At 54.9% G+C, this 17267-nt stretch overlaps 1 protein-coding gene and 1 long non-coding RNA gene across 2 annotated transcripts; one reads left to right on the top strand and one right to left on the bottom strand.

Moving 5' to 3' along the window:
- Positions 1-2645: 2645 nt before the first annotated feature.
- IRX3 (iroquois homeobox 3) lies at positions 2646-6126 on the bottom strand. Its single transcript, XM_003937294.4, has 4 exons — positions 5115-6126; positions 3826-4945; positions 3565-3631; positions 2646-3064 (listed from the first exon to the last, which is right to left on the bottom strand). The coding sequence occupies exons 1-4, from the start codon at positions 5379-5381 to the stop codon at positions 3010-3012; spliced, it is 1509 nt and encodes a 502-aa protein (XP_003937343.2). The 5' UTR covers positions 5382-6126; the 3' UTR covers positions 2646-3009.
- LOC141585140 (uncharacterized) lies at positions 4894-11974 on the top strand. The gene is made up of 2 exons (XR_012518473.1): positions 4894-4991; positions 8106-11974. It is a non-coding gene; the product is annotated as an uncharacterized LOC141585140 (long non-coding RNA).
- Positions 11975-17267: the final 5293 nt, after the last annotated feature.

Raw genomic sequence — 17267 nt, 5'->3', positions numbered from 1 at the left:
TACCAAGTCTCTTCTGGTACCTAAACATACTGCTCTTTCAGTGGGGACAGAAAGCGGCTCATGCAAGGACCATTAACCCTGGGATGGGTCTCCGCCGGAGAAAAACCTGGAGACCTGCACTCAGGCCTCTTGAAGCTCCGCCTGCTTCTCCATACCCATCTGGCTGTGAGCAGATCCCCTACCTCTTTTTTGGGTGGTGTTCATTGTAGAGAGGTTGCCTAACTTCTGCTGTCACCTCCATGATCACAGGCCTCTGTCTGCTGTGCCTCTGTCTGAGAAGTTTCCTCTTGCTGAGCTGAGCTGGACTTGCAAAGGATCCTGGGATGCCTGAATATAGACTCCTCACTTTTATGGCTAATGAAAGGGGTGGAGTGGAATACTGCTGAGAGTTTAAAAAGCAATGTTGGGAGATTCTGGAATGCAATTTTAATAGTAAGATGGCCAGGTGCTCTGGATCAAGCCTGTAATCCCAGTGCTTTGGGAGGCTGAGGTTAGAGGATCGCTTGAGGCCAGGAGTTCAAGACCAGCTTGAGCAACATAGAGAGATCCTGTCTCAATAATAATAATAATAACAATAATAATAATATAGCTGGGCATGGTGGTGAGTGCCTGTAGTTCCAGTGAGTAGAAGGCTGACACCGAGGGATCATTTGAGCCCAGAAGCTTGAGGCTGCAGTGAGCAATGATTGCACCACTGCACTCCAGCCTGGGTAACAGAGTGAGATCTTGTCTCTAAAGTAAAAAAGAAAAAAAGAATAAGGTTGCTTCTGCCCATCTACCTCATGTCAGCCCTGGACATGCTTTGTCTCAGCCTCACAACGGCCTGGTTTGCCCTCATTATTCCCATTTTGCAGATGAGGAGATAAGGGCTCAGAGAAGTGGATAGTCTGCCTCAGGTTTTACAGGCGGTAAGTGGGAGCAGGGTCGGTGCCTCGGTTAAGCTTGTGAGGTGTGAGCTGAAGGGTATCCAAGTGCAGTCCTTATAAAGTCATTCACTGTGCTAACCAGCCTCCGCCCCGTCCTGGCGTCCCGGCCTCAGGTACAAGTCCACGGGGACGAGCGGGCTCCATATCTGGAGGCGCTGTGAGCAGGGCCAGAGCGAAACCTCAGTCTGCTCTTACAAACTGGGAAGGAGCCTGAACCCCAGAAACATCGTTAACAAAGAGGGGGAAGGCTGGGGAGCCCAGGAGACATCTCTTTGGCCTGTGGGGAAGGGGCGGAGGAGCGAACCAGCTGCGGAGCGGCTTTGGCGGGTGTCCACTCGCGGTTCGCCAAACCAGTGCGCCCGCAGAGTGACACAGAGGCCGACAGAGCCCCCTCCCCTGGGGCGCCGCCGCACCCTGATCGCCCTTCGCGTAGGGCACTCCAGAGGCGCAGCGCTGGCCGCTGGGCCCCAGCAAACCCAGTCCTGTCGAGCTCCGCCCTGCTGCGTCCAAGCCTCGAAGGTGTGCAATGTTGAGCAGTGACTTGTTCCGTGGCTTCGGGGGTGTGTGCTCTTTCCATACTTCCCTGGAACGCGCGAGGCTGTCACACGCGCCACTCTGCGGGCCAAACACCCCGCATCTGGCCACACTGTACCTTTACTAACGTGAGGGAGGGGGCAAAAAATGTGTCTCTCCTTCTTACCCCGAGGCGTCACTCGCCCCAAAACCTCCTACAACTTCTTCAAGTCAAAGTTGGGCAAGGTTGGCTGGCTGACTGCCAGAGGAAAAAGAGGGCGCGGAGGGGGCGCGGCGCGCGGCCAGGCGGAGAGGCCAAGGAAGCGAGGCGCCGAGTGTCCCCTTTGTCCTGTAGAGGGAGCTCCAGCCCCAAATTTCCCGGCTCCCTCCCCCGGCCCGCCCACCCCAGGCCAGCCTGGAGCCGGAATCCCGGCTTGAAAGGTGCGGCGATCCGACACCCCCGCAACCTCTGCGTGGGGACCGCAGCAGGATGCCTCTTCCAGGTCACGTGGGAAAACCCACCAGGGTACTAAGACGCACAGATGCTGCCAGGACCCGGGCTCCCCAACTCTCAGTTAGAGCTCGGCAGTCACGCATCCTCTAGAGGAGTGATATGCACCCCTAAGATTCCCCTCTTCTCCCTATCCGCCTTCACCGTCACCCCACACGCTGGCATCTGTAAAGAGGAAAGGGGTGCAACCGGGTTGAAAGGAGGATGGAATCTGGGCTGTGCCAGCCTCTTACGGGTAACACTGAGAAAGCCTCATCGTGTCGATCAAAGATTGGGGACAAGGGGAGTGATGAGAACACGCCCCCGCCACCTGCGCAGGCTAACCCCGCTATGTCCAGACCCTTCTCTAATTCTTTTTGCGAGGTCACCACAGAAGGTCCCAGACCTCGAGGCTGCTCTTGTAGACCTTCGGGTCGGGCCCAGTTTCCCGGCTCTTAGTAAACAATCTTGCCGGAGTCTCCCATCTGTCTCCTGCTCCCGTTCTCTCGGCCCCCCAGGTACTTTTCCAGCCACCTCTCCTGCTGCCGCGGTCCCAGCCCCGCCACTTCTGCGTCTCCTCCGCTATTGCTGTCCTTCGACTGCTCGGTCCTGACTCGTCTCTCGTCCTTTCCCGTGGATTCTCAAACAGCTGAGGGGGAAAAACTCAAAAAGCAAAAAACCACCAAACAGATCCGTCGAGGGGACAGACAGGCGGGTTATAGTCAAAGTGGCAGCAGCTCATTTATTTAGCCAAAAATAGATACTTTCTTGTACAATTTGGTTCACACATATGTACATTTCTCTGTATATACACACAAAAAGGCAGACAGGTTTATTCTCACTGAAACTCCACCCCCCAAAATCAACCAAACAAACAAACCTCACAGCGAATGCGGGGTGCCACAGAAGCGATTTGGGGAGGGCCAAGGAGAACTGGTTTTATTTCTTTTTCTTTCTTTTTGTTTAGTTTTGCTTTTAGGTATTTATACGCGGACATGCTTACAAGTTGTAGCTATACAGAGCGATTTTTTTTTTTTTTTACAATTATTACAACCATTAAAAAAAATTTTTTTTTAAGAACTAGGATGAGGAAAGAGCCGATAAGACCAGGGCGGCGTCTAGATGGTTCTGGGGCCTGGAAGAGAGAGACAGTAGTAGCAAAAGAGGTGAGATTCGCAGACGCAGAGGCTGCCTAGGGCGGGGTGATCCTACTTGGCTTGGGGCCGAGGATCAGGGAGGTGTCGCAATGCAAAATTATGTTCAGTTGTTGATGTGTGTGTTGGGGTTTAACTAACGTGGAGACGAGGAGTCAGGACCCGAGGTCCGGGGCTGGAAAGAGGTGGGCGTCAGAGAGCCGCCACCCGCCCCAGGGGCCTGTGGGCCCAGCCCCGCAAGGCTCCCCCCAGCGTTGTACCCGCCGGCCGCACCTGGGGTGCCTGGGTTAGGCCTGGAGAGCTGTCGCAGGGCCGACAGGGGCGATTGAAGAAATGACTTTCGTCCCCTTTTACGAAAAGCGTCCCAGCAGGGTTACCCCCTCCTCGGGGCAGAAGGCAGTTAGTGGTGCTCCGTGTTCTCTCCTTTCCCCGCCAGCCAGCGCCCCCCACCCCCCAGCCCCCCAACCTCGGGGTCTCTTACCGCCTAGGCACGGGCTGGAAAGCTGTCTTGAGTAACTTTTTCTCCACTTCCAAGGCACTACAGCGATCTAAGGGGAGTGGGGGAAGAAAAAGGAGGGCCTTTAGAGAGAGCTCGATTCCGGCGCCTAGGGCGCAGAAAGCAACAGAGGAGAGGGACGCGCCCTGCGCCCCCCCTCCCCGCCCCGGGACCTTCCCCTCCCGGCCACCTCCGGCACGACCCTCAGAGCCCGCCCCCGCTCCGCGCCCTGCGCTCAGCAGTCACCTGTTCCGCCTTCGGGCTCCGCGGGCCGAGCGAAGGCGGCAGTGGCAGCCGGGTGGCCCGAGGCTCCGGGAAGTCCCAGCAGGTGCGGAGGGGCCGAGCCCAGCAGGGAGAGCGGGTGCGGGCGGGGGCCGGGCGGCGGGCCTGGAAACGGCCGGTTGGTCCAAGCCGGGAACTTGCCCAGCGGCGCCGAGACCAGTCTGTGAGCTGCAGCTGCCGCGGCGGCGGCGGGAGAGAGCTGCAGGGCGGGAGGCGCAACGGCTGCCCCGGGTGAAGACCCCCCGGCGCTGGGAGGCGAGCGGCGCGGGTTGTCCGGGCTTGTGGCAGTCTCCGCGAGGGACCAGATCTTGGGCTTCTGCAGGGAGGAGGCAGGCGCTGGTGCGGGACCGCAGGGGTCCAGGCCCACGGGGGGCGAGGGAGGAGACGGCGAGGCCAGGGCCACTGGTGGTGGCGCTGAAGCCAGACTTAGGATCGGCAGTGGCCGGTCCTCCAATCCCTCAGAGCTGTCTTCCGAGTCGCTATTTTTGGAGTCCGAAATGGGTCCCAGGCCGAGGTCGCCATCCCTGCGAGCCGCCCCAGCCAGGGACAGCTCAGGCCCCGTGGCCGCGCCGTCTAAGTTCTCCAAATCGATCTCCTCGTCCTCGTCGTCGTCCGCCAGGCCCTCGCCCCCTGTGTCCTCCTCCTCCCCCCCGAGCTCCTCCTCCTCCAGCTCTAGCTCGCGTTTGCCGTCCTCTTCGTCCTCCTCTTCGTCTTCCTCCTCGCGCTCGCTCCCGTAAGCGTTTCCCTCCTCGTCCGTGCGGCTGCGAGGCGCCCAAGTCATCTTATTCTCCTTCTTGAGGCGCCGGCGCGCGTTGGCGAACCAGGTGGACACCTGGGTGAGGGTCATCTTGGTGATGATGGCCAGCATGATCTTCTCGCCCTTGGTGGGGTAGGGGTTCTTGCGGTGCTCGTTGAGCCAGGCCTTGAGCGTGCTGGTGCTCTCCCTTGTGGCGTTCTTAGGACGGGACGGGTCCCCGAACTGGTACTGGCCATACGGGTAGAAGGCGGGGTGCGGGTGCGGAAACGCGGCGGCCGCGGCCGGATGCTGCACCCCGGGGCTGTCTTTTAGCTCATACTGCGCGCCCTGTACGCACATGGAGAAGGAAGGGACACGCGCGGAGGGAGCGCGGGTGAGCCCCAGCCGTCGCTGCCTCCCCCTCCTGGCCTGCACCCCGCTAGTTCGACTCCCGCGCGCTCAGCTTGCCCTGCGCCCCATTGCCAACCCCTCCTTCCCCGGCTCCGCGGGCTCTTACCAGCTGCGGGAAGATGGGCAGCTCCGCGGCGTAGGGCAGGAAGGCGCCGTAGCCTTGGGCGGCGGCGGCCGCAGCAGCCGCGGCGTAGGGCGCCCCGTACACAGATGAGAGCACGTTGGACAGGGACCCCGAGGCGGCCAGCTCCGAGGCTCCGGCACCCGGACCGCCCCGGGCCCCCGCGCTGCCGCCGCTGCCGCCAGCGGTCCCCGGGCGCTCGGACGGGTAGAGCGGGCGGATGTACTGGTATCCGAGCTGGGGGAAGGACATGGTGGCCCGCGGGGCACGGACGGAGAGGGGGCCCGGCCCCCGGGCCGCCCAGCTCAGCGCCGCTGGCGGGCTCCGGCGCGCATCGGGGGCTGGGCCGGGCTAGGGCCGCGCTGCCTCCCGCGCTGCGCTGTGCTTCGCGTTCGCCTATTGATCTGCTCCGCGGCGGCGGCGGCGGCGGCGGCGGCGGCGGCGGCGAGGAGCCAGGTCAGGTCGGAACAGATTGGCGGAGATTCCCGGGGCTCCGGGCTCTGATTGACATTTCTACAGGGCGCAAGCCCCTCCTCTCTGCGCCGCGCTCCCTCCTCTCGGCCGCCGGAGCTGCCTCTGCCGGGCCTCGCTCCTCACTGCCCTCCTCTCCCCAGCAGTGTCGCGCCTCGCTTCCTTCGCCCTCCTCTAGTTTTCACTCCCCCTCCTCGCCCTTCCTCTCCCCTCCCCTCTCTGCACTTCTCTTCCCCCCAGGATCGCTTCCGCTCCTTCGGGCTCCCGCACTGCCCTGGACGCTAGGAAACTCTCCTTTCTCCTCTCCCCGTCTCTTTCCCTTTCTCACGATGGCTTTTGCTCTCCGGTCCGTTCCCTTCACTTTTTTCTCTCTCACTACTTCAGTCCTCTCTTTACTCACACAATACTTCCCCCAACCTTTCCAGCCTCTGCGCCCCGAGCTAAGTGAGGCAGCCTAAAGTTGTGGACACTAAGGGTGCCGCTCGGGGGGTGTGTGTCCGTGTCTGTCTGTCCGTCCCCGCCCTTCCACCCCCTCCCTCGCCCTTCCCCAAATCTCGGGTCTGACGTCGCGCCCTCTTATTCGACTTTTCCCCGCGTCTCTTCCCGGAGTCGCCAATCGCCTGGGCGCCTTACAGGCGAGGCCGCCCACCCCCGCGGATCCCGCGCGCAGGGCGGGGCGGGGCAGGGGCGGGAGCCGGGGGGCCGCTAGTCCCTGCCCGCCCCCTCCTGCCCGCGCGGGGCGGTGGCGCGAGAGGCTTGGGGACTGGGTGAGTGCAGGGTCAGCTCGCCCCTCCCGCCTCCCGCCCCTCCGAGCCTCTCCCCACGCCTAGGCGCGGGACCTGCCTGGGCAGAGGCTGGCTCCGGGGGCTCCCCAGTGCCCGGGTCCCTTTTGCAGCTCGAACCTCTGGACTCCCAGCCACTTTCGGCCGCGTAGGGAGGGAGCTAGCAGCCGGCGTGGGGGTGGGGAGCGAGGGAGTGCGTCCTAATCGTGTCTTTGAGGCTACATAGTTGCCCTGAGGGGGCGAGGCAGCCCCTATCCTGGAGGACCAAACCCTGAGATTAGCCGCTTAACGCCGCCCTCGGGTCCGTGTGCGAATCCCTTACTAAAAATGGCGGGCTGGGTCTGGGAGCTGAAGGGTGGCAGCCCGGGGGTTGCTGGAAGTATAAGGAGCGGCCACAAATCGGCGTTGCAGGCCAGCGCCCCAGGCGGCTGGGAATGGGGGAGGAGCAGGGCGCTGGGCGACGGAGGCCTAGGAACTTTTGGAGAGCTCTTCGAGAAGTTTCTACAGTGGCATTTTCGTCCGTAGAGATCCTTACTTGCAAGACTCCTACCCCTGCTCCCGCGCCAACCCTTTTTCTCTCTGCAAGGATCCTCCCACCGCCTCCGGTGGGGAAGGGAGGCAGAGTTTTGGTTTGATGATGGGATATTTCCGAAATCAAACTTGAAATCCTAGGATCTGGCGCCCACCTTCACGGATTAGGGCGTGCAGCGGACAGAGGCATTGAAATTCCTAGCATTGCTGCGGCTGGGGGCTCAGAGCTTTAGGCCGCTGCGACGACCCACGCGCCTGCCAGCCCTGCAGTGGGCACGCCCCGGGAACAAAACAGGGGTGGCGACTCTGCCGTGGAGTGGACAGTCCCAGTTCGGAGGCAGAAACCGTCTACCTTGGATGGATGGATCCAGGAATCGAATTCGAATTCCACCAGAGTGGCGGGATCAGAGGCGATCAGAGGGTCTTGGCCCCGGATGTCTCTGATCACAGCTTTGGGGAGCCCAGCTCTGGAATGAAAGATGCTTCCACCTCCACTGCACACACCCAATTTCCCAGGTTGGGGAGAGATGCTTCCACCTCCACTGCAGACAAACAGTTTTGATCCCACCCCCACGCCCACCTCCCACTTCCCACCTCCCATCCTGCCTTGGGTTTTGGCATCGATCCGCGGCTCCAGTAGGTTCGAATGCCAAAAAAACTTACGGGGGTGGGGGGGGGGGAGCGGGGAGGAAACAAAGGAAAGTTTGGGGAAGACCAGGTTTGGGGAGCAATGAAGAATAGTGGGATATTCTCATACTGCATCTGAGCAGCTTCGCTGTCACCTTCCCTCGGCTTCTGCCTGGTGCAGGGGAGGCTGGTGCCTTCTCAGGAGCCCCACCCGACGAGGCGTCATCAAGAGCCGCCTTGGCTTTGAAATATCTCCTCGATGGCTGATTTCGTTTCTGTTTATACCTCTCAGAATGTGGCAAAGGGAATATTGGGTTCACCTTCACGCGAAGAATCTTGGGGTTACAAAATCGAGAGCAACATAATTTTCCGGATGATTCCTAGATGTCAGACCTCGAGCCTCGACGGCCCTGAAGTCCTAGTGTTTGCACAAAGTGGTAGCACCAGACCGGGGGAAGCCGAGAGCGAGATTTGGGGGTGGAGGTGTGTGTGGAATGGGGCTGCGCTGTAAGTGACTGGATGAGACTCCCGATATTTAATTCAGCTTTTTTTTTTTTTTTTTCAGAAGGAAAGAAAAAAAAAAAAAACCCAATAATGAGCCTCGGAGATGCTCCTTCCGCATTAACCAGCTATCGAGCTGGCTGCATCGGACTGCGGGAGGCGAGAAAGAGGCCAGGGAAGGGCCTGGCGGTTCTTAGGGACTCCGTCAGGCCGGCTGGGGGGCGCCCACAGCTCAGAGGGTGAACCTACAGACCCAGACGCCGACCCAAGAACCTCGCAAAGTTAGGTCCCTCCAGACTCCCCAGGCCTCGAGCAGTAGCTGCCTCCTGGCTACCCTAGTTTCCAGCTGGGAACAGCCTTGATCTGGCAGGGCGATCTGCGGGCCACGTCGAGACTCAGCGTCCCAGTCAGCCGCGTCCCAACGTGGCGTGGTCGCCCAACTCGACCGGGCCAGTGGAGCCCGACTGTGGGCTGAGCTCGAGGGTACGAAGGCAACTGAACCTTTTCCAGGGATTTTTAGTCCAACAGATTAAATGGTCAGAGTGACACACTGGCACAGGGAAGAAAAGCAGGTGCACGAAAGTAGATTTGGGAGTCGCGCTCACGAACGCGCTTCAGGCAGAAGCTTCTCCAGCTTCTCGCCTTCTTTCAACATTTCCAGCGCACAAAGCGCTTTGGAGACTCGCTGCAGGCGCTCTCAGTGCGGCCCCGGGCGCGGGGAGTGTTCGGAGAGGGTGTCTGTCCACCGCACACGCTTGACGCGTGTGCGCCGGGTGCGCACCGGGGGCCCCTGCCCGACGTGTGCCCCGGGCCTGCGGCCCGCCAAGCTCGGGGAGCTGCGCCCCGCACTGCACAGGAGCCCAGAGTCGCCAGGCCGGCTTTCTGGACCCTCCTCGCCTAGCCTCACGGTGCGCACGCGTCCCCGTCGAGGGGATCCGCTGCCGCCCTGGGTCTCCCAGCCCCGGCCCATCTTCTAGCCTTCCCTCCGAGGCCCGAAGTCCCTGGGTGGCTGTGCCCGCCGGCGATCCCGGCGCTTCCTGCAGACGCTGCGGCGCGCGCTCCCACCGTTCCCTCCCCCTAGCGCTCGGGTTACAGGTTAATGAAATGCTCGTTTTCCTCAGTCATTTGTTTTGTTTTCCTGCAAAGTTCTGATAAGTAGCTAACCAACGAAGCTTGTAATTACAATCTTACAGAAACCGGGCCGATCTGTATATAAATCTCACCATCCAATTACAAGATGTAATAATTTTGCACTCAAGCTGGTAATGAGGTCTAATACTCGTGCATGCGATAATCCCCTCTGGATGCTGGCTTGATCAGATGTTGGCTTTGTAATTAGACGGGCAGAAAATCATTATTTCATGTTCAAATAGAAAATGAGGTTGGTGGGAAGTTAATTTCTCTCCGCTCTGTGAAGCGTAGACAAGAATTTAATGATTTAATTACAGTTGTAAGCCCTTTCCATGAGACTTAAATTGAGCTGAGAATATTTTTTTTTCCTTTTCTCCCTCTCTCTCACTTTCGCATTCTCTTTCTCCGCTATTAGCAGCCGCGGACTCCCGAGAGCGTGGCCTGGCGTCCGCACCTGGTGGAATTCGTATTTGGCCAGGAATCTGGACTCCGAGCATCCCAGGAGACGCGGACAGGGGGCCTCCCGAGCTCTCCGGAGGGTGCTGCCGCTCCCACCAGCCACCGGGGACTCGGAGGCCCTTCCTAGGTCCGGAGAAGCGATGGGGAAACTTAGGGGGAAACTTTGCCAACTTCGCTGTCGGCGCCGGAGAGGCCGCCGGCCCGAATGGTGAAGCGGCGGTGGCGGGCCGCTACGCGAGGTGTAGACCCCTGGCCAGGGCTGGGCACCCGGGAGCGGGTCGGGATGCCGAGGTGGGGCGTGAGACCGGTGGGCCCTTTGCTCCCCGCCCTGCCCCTGCACCTCCCCCGACCTGGCTCACTCCCCTGCGTCTCTGAGCGGCTGGAGAGGCGCAGCACCCAGATGGCCTGGATGGAAGAATCTGGCCCTCGCAGGGAATAATTTCTTTCCCTTTACCTCTCCGGGATCATCCGTTTTCTACTTGACTTGAGCAGCCCCCTCCCCCATGCCTTTGTTTTTCTCTTCCCCTCCGTCTGTCCTTCCCATTTCCTCTATCTTCGATTTCTAAATCTTTTCTTCTGTTTCCTCCGCTCCCTCGTTTGTGTTGTTTTGATGCCTTCGCCCTGGACCACTTTTCAGTTCACCTTTCTCCCTTCTGTTCCCTCCCTCACCCGCTTCTTCTTTTTTCCTCTTCCTGAGTCTGTGACTGTGTCCCTTTACCCCACCCACAGTTCTTGTTTCTAATTTTCTATCTTTCCTCCCCTCTTTCATCCGGACCCTCTCCTATTTCCTCCTTGGATTTCTTGTTCTGTCTCTCAGATTCTCTTCTCCGTAAATATTCTCTCTTCTTCTCTCCCTCTCCGGGATCCGTACCCCACCCCCCGCGCCCCCTTGGATCGGCCTCCCCGGCGCCCCCTCCTCATTCATCCTGGGAGATGAATTTGTCGCCTTATTGGACGCCGAGGCCAGAGCCCGGTGAGGGGGCTCGGCCAGCGCTGCGCATTTTCTTCATGCATATTGAGGAGATGGTAATGAGCACGTTTGCATTGTTGCTTGGAAATGTTGTGTTTCTTGCCGCAGTTCGCAATTCAGAGTGGGCGAGGGTGGTGCGGGCCCAGGACCTCGGTAGGCACCCGGCCTGGCGGCCGCCGCTAACCCTCTCTGAATTCCCGGGCTCTGGGGGCCAGGGGAGGAAGCGACCTTGCCGAGCTCCTGACCGGCCGCCGCCTCCTCCTCCGGTTTCTCTACAAAGGCCGGCGCGCTCCCCTCATTAAAGCCTCGTTACAGGAACCCCCGGCTGGCTCGCGACTGCTCCTCCGAGCCCCCTGCCCACCGGCCTCTGAGCCCCTCCCCTGATGTTGAGAGGCCTGTGATGGAGCACCACCAGAAAATTCGTGGCCGACAACGTCGTCTATTGGCAATAAATTGTTTGCGATTCCGAGTGACACGTCGCGGATCAAACACAGCCACACTGTGTACCCTGCTGCACTCGCTCCTCGTTAATCTTGGAGGGTGCCTTGGCATCGCTGGCAAGGAGAGGTTGCGCGCAGGGCTTTCGGCTGTCAGGACCCTGGTCCTGCCTGGACTTAGCCAGGGCAGAGCCCACTTGAGTCATTCAGGAGGGGCTGACTGCCCCTCCCTGAGAAGGTCCAAGGAGCTCAGGAGGAGTGACCCAGGCGCGCCTCTCAATAAGCAGAAGGTTATGAAAGTCAGCAGCTTCCAGGCGCAAACTCTGAATTGAGCTTGTAGGGAATCGACGTGAGCCTTGCTGGGAATTCAGGACATCAAGGTCTGGCCTTGTCTGGAATTGTCTAGTGTCGAGTTTCCCAAACTTCAAGATTTCTGCTACTGCCTTTATTATTTACTTAACATTTTTCCTTAAATTGACTCATTTTGAAAACCTAAGTACATATTTTTGAAAAGAAAACCTGATACTACCACTGTAAATTGAAAAGTACCACTGTAAATTGAAATTGTTACTCACCAGAAAAGGAAATGGTAAAAGATAAACATAGCTAAAACCAAGCAACGTTAATACATTTTAGCCGTTCTGCTGGCTTGGAAAGGGTCTTAGAGGTTCAGGTGTGTGTGTGTGTGTGTGTGTGTGTGTGTGTGTGAGATTAGCAAGTGCTGGGGATGTTCAATACTGAATCTTTCTCAGAAGAAATGAGACAATTGAAAAGAAAATGTTTCTCACTATTCAATGCTCATTTAATTCAATGTTAATTTAATTCTCTGACCCTGGACTGCACCTACCTAAAATAATATTAAGGACCTCAAGGGCTGGACTATTTAGGACTGTTAAAGAACATGTAAAAAAATTAAGATTAAAAACATAACATGTTGATTCATTATTATTATTTACCAAATAATTGTGTTAAACATTTTCGAACAGTATCATATTTAATTCTCACTATAAGTCTACAAGTGAGAGGCTATCCAGGGTGGCCACGTGTGGTAGTACAGGATGTTCACTGAACAAGGGCACCCAGCCAAAGGGCTAAAAGGGTGTGAAGTCCAGCCTCTCTGTGTTCACCAATATGTGTACCTTGGTTTGGGGCCATACTGGAGGACCAGTACCCTCCTCTCATATACACACAGTATGCACAAAATTTGTGCGAAGTTGGGTTATGACCTAACCCTAATCTTAGAGATGGAGAAACTGAGGCTTAGAGAGTTTTGCAAAGCCCAGGCTAGAATCCTGTCTGATATTTTAAACTATGATCCCTTTGTGGGCAAGAGCAGGACTTTTGGAGGCTTGAGGAGGTGATGATGGGAGTTTGGAGGAAGAATGCTGAAAGACTAGTCCCTGGTTTGACTGAAGAAAAGGGGCGATCAGGCAGCCCAAACCTTCTCTCCCCCTAAATCTTCACACTTCCCACAAACACTGGAGAGGATTTGGGCAAAAACACAACTGGAGGCAAGGGTCTATTATCCCTGCTAGCAGCTAGATGGAGGGAGAGGAAGAAGGTGTTCTGGTTTGCTTAGGCCTAACTATGGATGCCTGGAACTATTCGTTGACTTGCTTCTTGTTGTTCAGCCTACCTGCATGAGTCTATGCAGCAGAGTTCTGCCTTGTTCCCACCCACGCTGTTTGAAAATGTCGGATTCTTTTTTAAATTTTTTTTTGAGACAGAGTCTTGTTCCGTTGCCCAGGCTGGAGTGCAGTGGTACAATCTGGGCTCACTGCAACCTCTGTCTCCCAGGTTCAAGTGATTCTCCTGCCTCAGCCTCCTAAGTAGCTAGGACTATAGGTGCCTGCCACCACACCTGGCTAATTTTTTGTATTCTTAGTAGAGATGGGGTTTGGCCGGGTGAGCCAGGATGGTCTCGATCTCTTGACCTCGAGATCTGCTCGCCTCATCCTCCCAAAGTGCTGGGATTACAGGCATGAACCACTGCACCCGGCTGGAAATTTCAGTTCTTAAAGACAAACTGAGGGATTGCACTGCAACAGAGGTTGTGAATCAGGGGTTGCGTCTGATCACCCCTCTTTATTTTTTTTAGTTTGGCCTCCATAGTGGCTTTTCCGCGACTCCTGTTTGATTGAATTGCTTGTTAACATTTGCTAATTTGGTGATTTCATTTAAAAATCTAGGCCTCAGGGTTTGTTTAAAAAAAAATTGAAAGCCTGTGAAATACAAGACTTCTTTATGAGAACAAATACCTAGAGTTCATAGCTGCTGCCCTTCTACCTTGACACACTGTGGTTTGCTCCAGTCCCCATCTGGCCCGCATCTCTCAATTCCTTGCAGACAGCTGAGTTTGTTCGTCCTATTTTGTGTCATCAGCTGTGATAATGAGACACCCTTGCAGGTAGACACTGTCCTCTAATGGGAGGGACCTGGCAAGGACAACATGGCAAGTGACTCTCCTTTTCTCTCGGTCACGCTCCTGGTTAGCTGCGTACCTGCTTTTCCATGGCGGGGACAAGGGTGAGGGTAGGTGTCTAAGAGTGACAAGAAAGAATAGCTCTGACCCCCCAGAGGCTATCCAGGTGTCACAGCTGGGCCTATTCTTAAGCTCCTGGGAAAAGAATGGAAAGAAAGATCCTGCAACAGAAATGTGTAGGAAGCCTCAACTTTTTCTTGATTCCCCTCCTTAGCCCCAGCTCTCTCTTGAGTCGAGTCCCATGTACCATCTTAAACACATCAAGCCAGAAAATCTGCATTTTCCCCTTCTTTTCTCCCTCTCTCCTTTTTTTTTTTTTGTCTTTTTCGTTTTGTTTTGTTTTTGCAATATGTATTTACAGAGTGCCTTCCATGTGCCAGGAGCAGTGCCCAGTGCTGAGGATAGAGTAGTGAGTTAGAGAAGTACCTTGTTGTAATGGAGCTTACATTTTAGTGGGGCAATCAACTACCAAAGAGGGACACACAAAGGACAGCTGAAGATAGCGTTACATTCTATAAAGCAAACAATAACACACCGTGTACCGGCTTGGATAGTGTCCTCCCCAGAGTCAAGTGCTTCCCAGAACCTCAGGATGTGATCTGAGAAAACACAGCCATTGCTGATGCTGAAGTGGGGTGGACTCTGAATCCAATATGGCAGGTGTACTTCTAAGAAGAGAAAAAACATAGAGACTGTGACCCAAGGGAAAAGACAGCCACCTGAAGACAGAGGCGGAGATTAGTGATGCAGCTATAATCGAAGAAATGTGAGGGGATGCTGGCAGCCACCAGAAGCTGGGAGGGGGCAAGGAAGGCTTCACCTTCAGAGGCTTTAGAGGGACCAGAAAACAGTCAATACCTTGACTGAGTTCAGATTCTAGCCTTCAGAACTTCAAGAGAGTAAATCATTGTTGCTTTAAGCCACCCAGTTTGTGGTAATTTCTTACAGCACCTCTAGGAAACAAATGCCCAAGGTGACACGAGAGCAGGCAGGACGTCCAAGGCTTTAGATAAATGGCACAATCACAGGAGGCATTTGGGGGGAGGTGACAATTTAGTGAAGTGGAACCAGTCACGAAAAACCTGGGGAAAGGGGATTTTAGAGCTGCTATGTCTGGTTGCAGTAGCCACTAGCCATATGAGGCCACGGAGCACTTGAAATGCAACTGGTCGGAATTGAGATATGCTGAACGTGTGAAATACACGCCAGATTTCAAAGGCTTAGGATGAACACAAAGAATGTAAAATATCTTTGCTTTATTTTATTTTATTTTATTTGAGACAGTCTTGCTCTGTTGCCCAGGCTGGAGTGCAGTGGCATGCATGATCCTGGCTCACTGAAACATTCACCTCCTGGGTTCAAGTGATTCTCCTGCCTCAGTCTCCTGAGTAGAGTAGCTAGGATACAGGTGCCCGCCACCACGCCCAGCTAATTTTTCCATTTTTAGTAGAGACGGGGTTTCACCATGTTGGCCAGGCTGGTCTCAAACTCCTGACCTCAAGTGATCTGTACACCTTGGCTTCCCAAAGTGCTGGGATTACAGGTGTGTGCCACCACACCTGGCCTCTTTTAATTCATTTTAGAATGTTGATTACACATGGAGATGATTGCATGATGTGTTAGTCCATTTGCACTGCTATAAACGAACACCTGAGACTAGGTAATTTATCAAGAGGTTTATTTTGGCTCGTGATTCTACAAGCTGTACAGAAAGCATGGTGTCAGCATCTGCTTCTGGTGAGGGCTGCAGGAAGATTAGAATCATGTTATAAGGCAAAGGGGGACCAAGCACCACATCGGATGGTGAGAGAGGAAGCAGTAAAGTGAGGAAGTTTTTTTTTTTTTTTTTTTTTTTTTTTTTTTTTTGAGATGGAGTTTCACTCTTGTTGCCCAGGGTGGAGTGCAATGGTGTGATCTCAGCTCACTGCAATCTCCACCACCAGGGTTCAATCAATTCTTCTGCCTCAGCCTCCCAAGTGGCAGGGATTACAGGTATGTGCCACCACACTTGGCTAACATTTTGTATGTTTAGTAGAGATGGGGTTTCACCATGTTGGCTGGGCTGGTCTCAAACTCCTGACCTCAGTTCATCCACCTACCTCGGCCTCCCAAAGTGCTGGGATTATAGGCGTGGGCCACCACACCTGTCCCCTAGCTTTTTTAAACAACCAGATCTTGTGTGAACTCATAGAGTGAGAACTCATTCATTACCATAAGGATGGCACCAAGCCATTCATGAGGGATCCATTTCCATGACCCAAACACCTTCCACCAGGCCCCATTCTAACATTGGGGATAACATTTCACCATGAGATTTGGTGGGCACAAACATTCAAGCACTATGAAATGAGATATCTGTTGAATGTCACTCTTGGGGTGGACAAGGAAAGAAGATGCAAAGGAGAACAGAATGTGGGTCCCAGCCTCAAGGAGAGGGGCCATCTGGATATGTTGGGCTAAATAAAGTATGCTATTAACATTTATTTTACTTTTTTTTCTTTTTACTTTTCTAAATGTGGGAACTAGAAGATTATGGCCAATGAAATATGAGCAAATGTTTACATTTGTGGCTCATATTATATTTCTATTGCATTGCGTTATTCTAAACAGAGGGCGCAGCAAGTGCAAAGGCCCTGTGGTAGGGACCGAGCGTCAGCATCCTGTGTTTGGTGGTTCTGTACTCAGTGTGCATGTTGACACTTACTTGCTAATGTCACTAGACCTGGAGAGCGGGTGTGGGAAGCCCCGTTGAACTTACAAGGGGGAGTCTATGAGTCATTTTTCTTTCTTCTCAAGCAGAGAGCAAGGTCATGAAATTCAGACCTTCATACTGATGCCTCCTTCTTACTTGCCAATCTCATATACTCTTTTAGGCCTCAGATGCAGAAAGAAGACAGCCCCAAACTTCATGCTGAGTATGTTGGTCTCACTGTCTCCCTAAGCTCATCAGTGTGAAGGACGTGGAGCTAGGCCTAACTCCAGAAGCCTCCTTAGGTGCAGATGGCTGGCACCAAGGCCAAGGTGTTACAGTATAGAGCAGAGACTCCTCAAACCCACAGTTTGCAAAGTGAACTAGAAGGACCATGTTAGTTTCTTTATGAAGCTAGAATTTTGTTCTTCTAAGACAGGGTTTACAAAAGGGCATCTTGGGGCTAACTCCCATATTTTTTGATCATTTTGCATGGTTTCAAAATTCTTTTTAGGTGTGGTTAAAATGCTCTATCAGTCAGGTTGGGCTAAGCTTTGCTGCAGTAACAAATAAGCCTTGCACCTTCCTGGCTGGTATCTCCCACTCTACGTGTTGTTTGCTATGGCATTACTCCATGCCTTCTGCACTTCAGGATCCAGGCTGACAGAAAAGCTTCCATCTGGAGTGTTGCTGAATGCCATGACCAAGCACAATGGGTCATGGTGTACCATAGACTGGCTCTTGAAGCTTCTGTTTGGCAGGGACCCCTGCTACTTCTGCTGATATTTCATTGGCCCAAGGAATCATGTAAACGTGCTTAAAGTCAAGAGGGCAGGGATGCATTTGCCTCCCTGCAGGGAGGGGCACTCTATGGAACACCTACTGTGTATCACTTAAAATCCTTTTAACCCACCTCCTATCCCAGCCACTGCTTCAACAAGCCTTGAGCAGGGCTAGCCGGACAGTACTCGCTACTTACCTCTTAATTCTCTGATTCAGTGTCCTGGGTACTAGCAGGAACCTGTCAGCACTCACACACATGCCACCTACAAGTGCAG

The sequence above is a fragment of the Saimiri boliviensis genome, chromosome 1 (genome assembly GCF_048565385.1).
Source record: "Saimiri boliviensis isolate mSaiBol1 chromosome 1, mSaiBol1.pri, whole genome shotgun sequence".
In the NCBI taxonomy this organism is placed as follows: domain Eukaryota; kingdom Metazoa; phylum Chordata; class Mammalia; order Primates; family Cebidae; genus Saimiri; species Saimiri boliviensis.
Note: the sequence above shows the minus strand (reverse complement) of the source record. Positions and strands in the feature narration are given on the sequence as shown.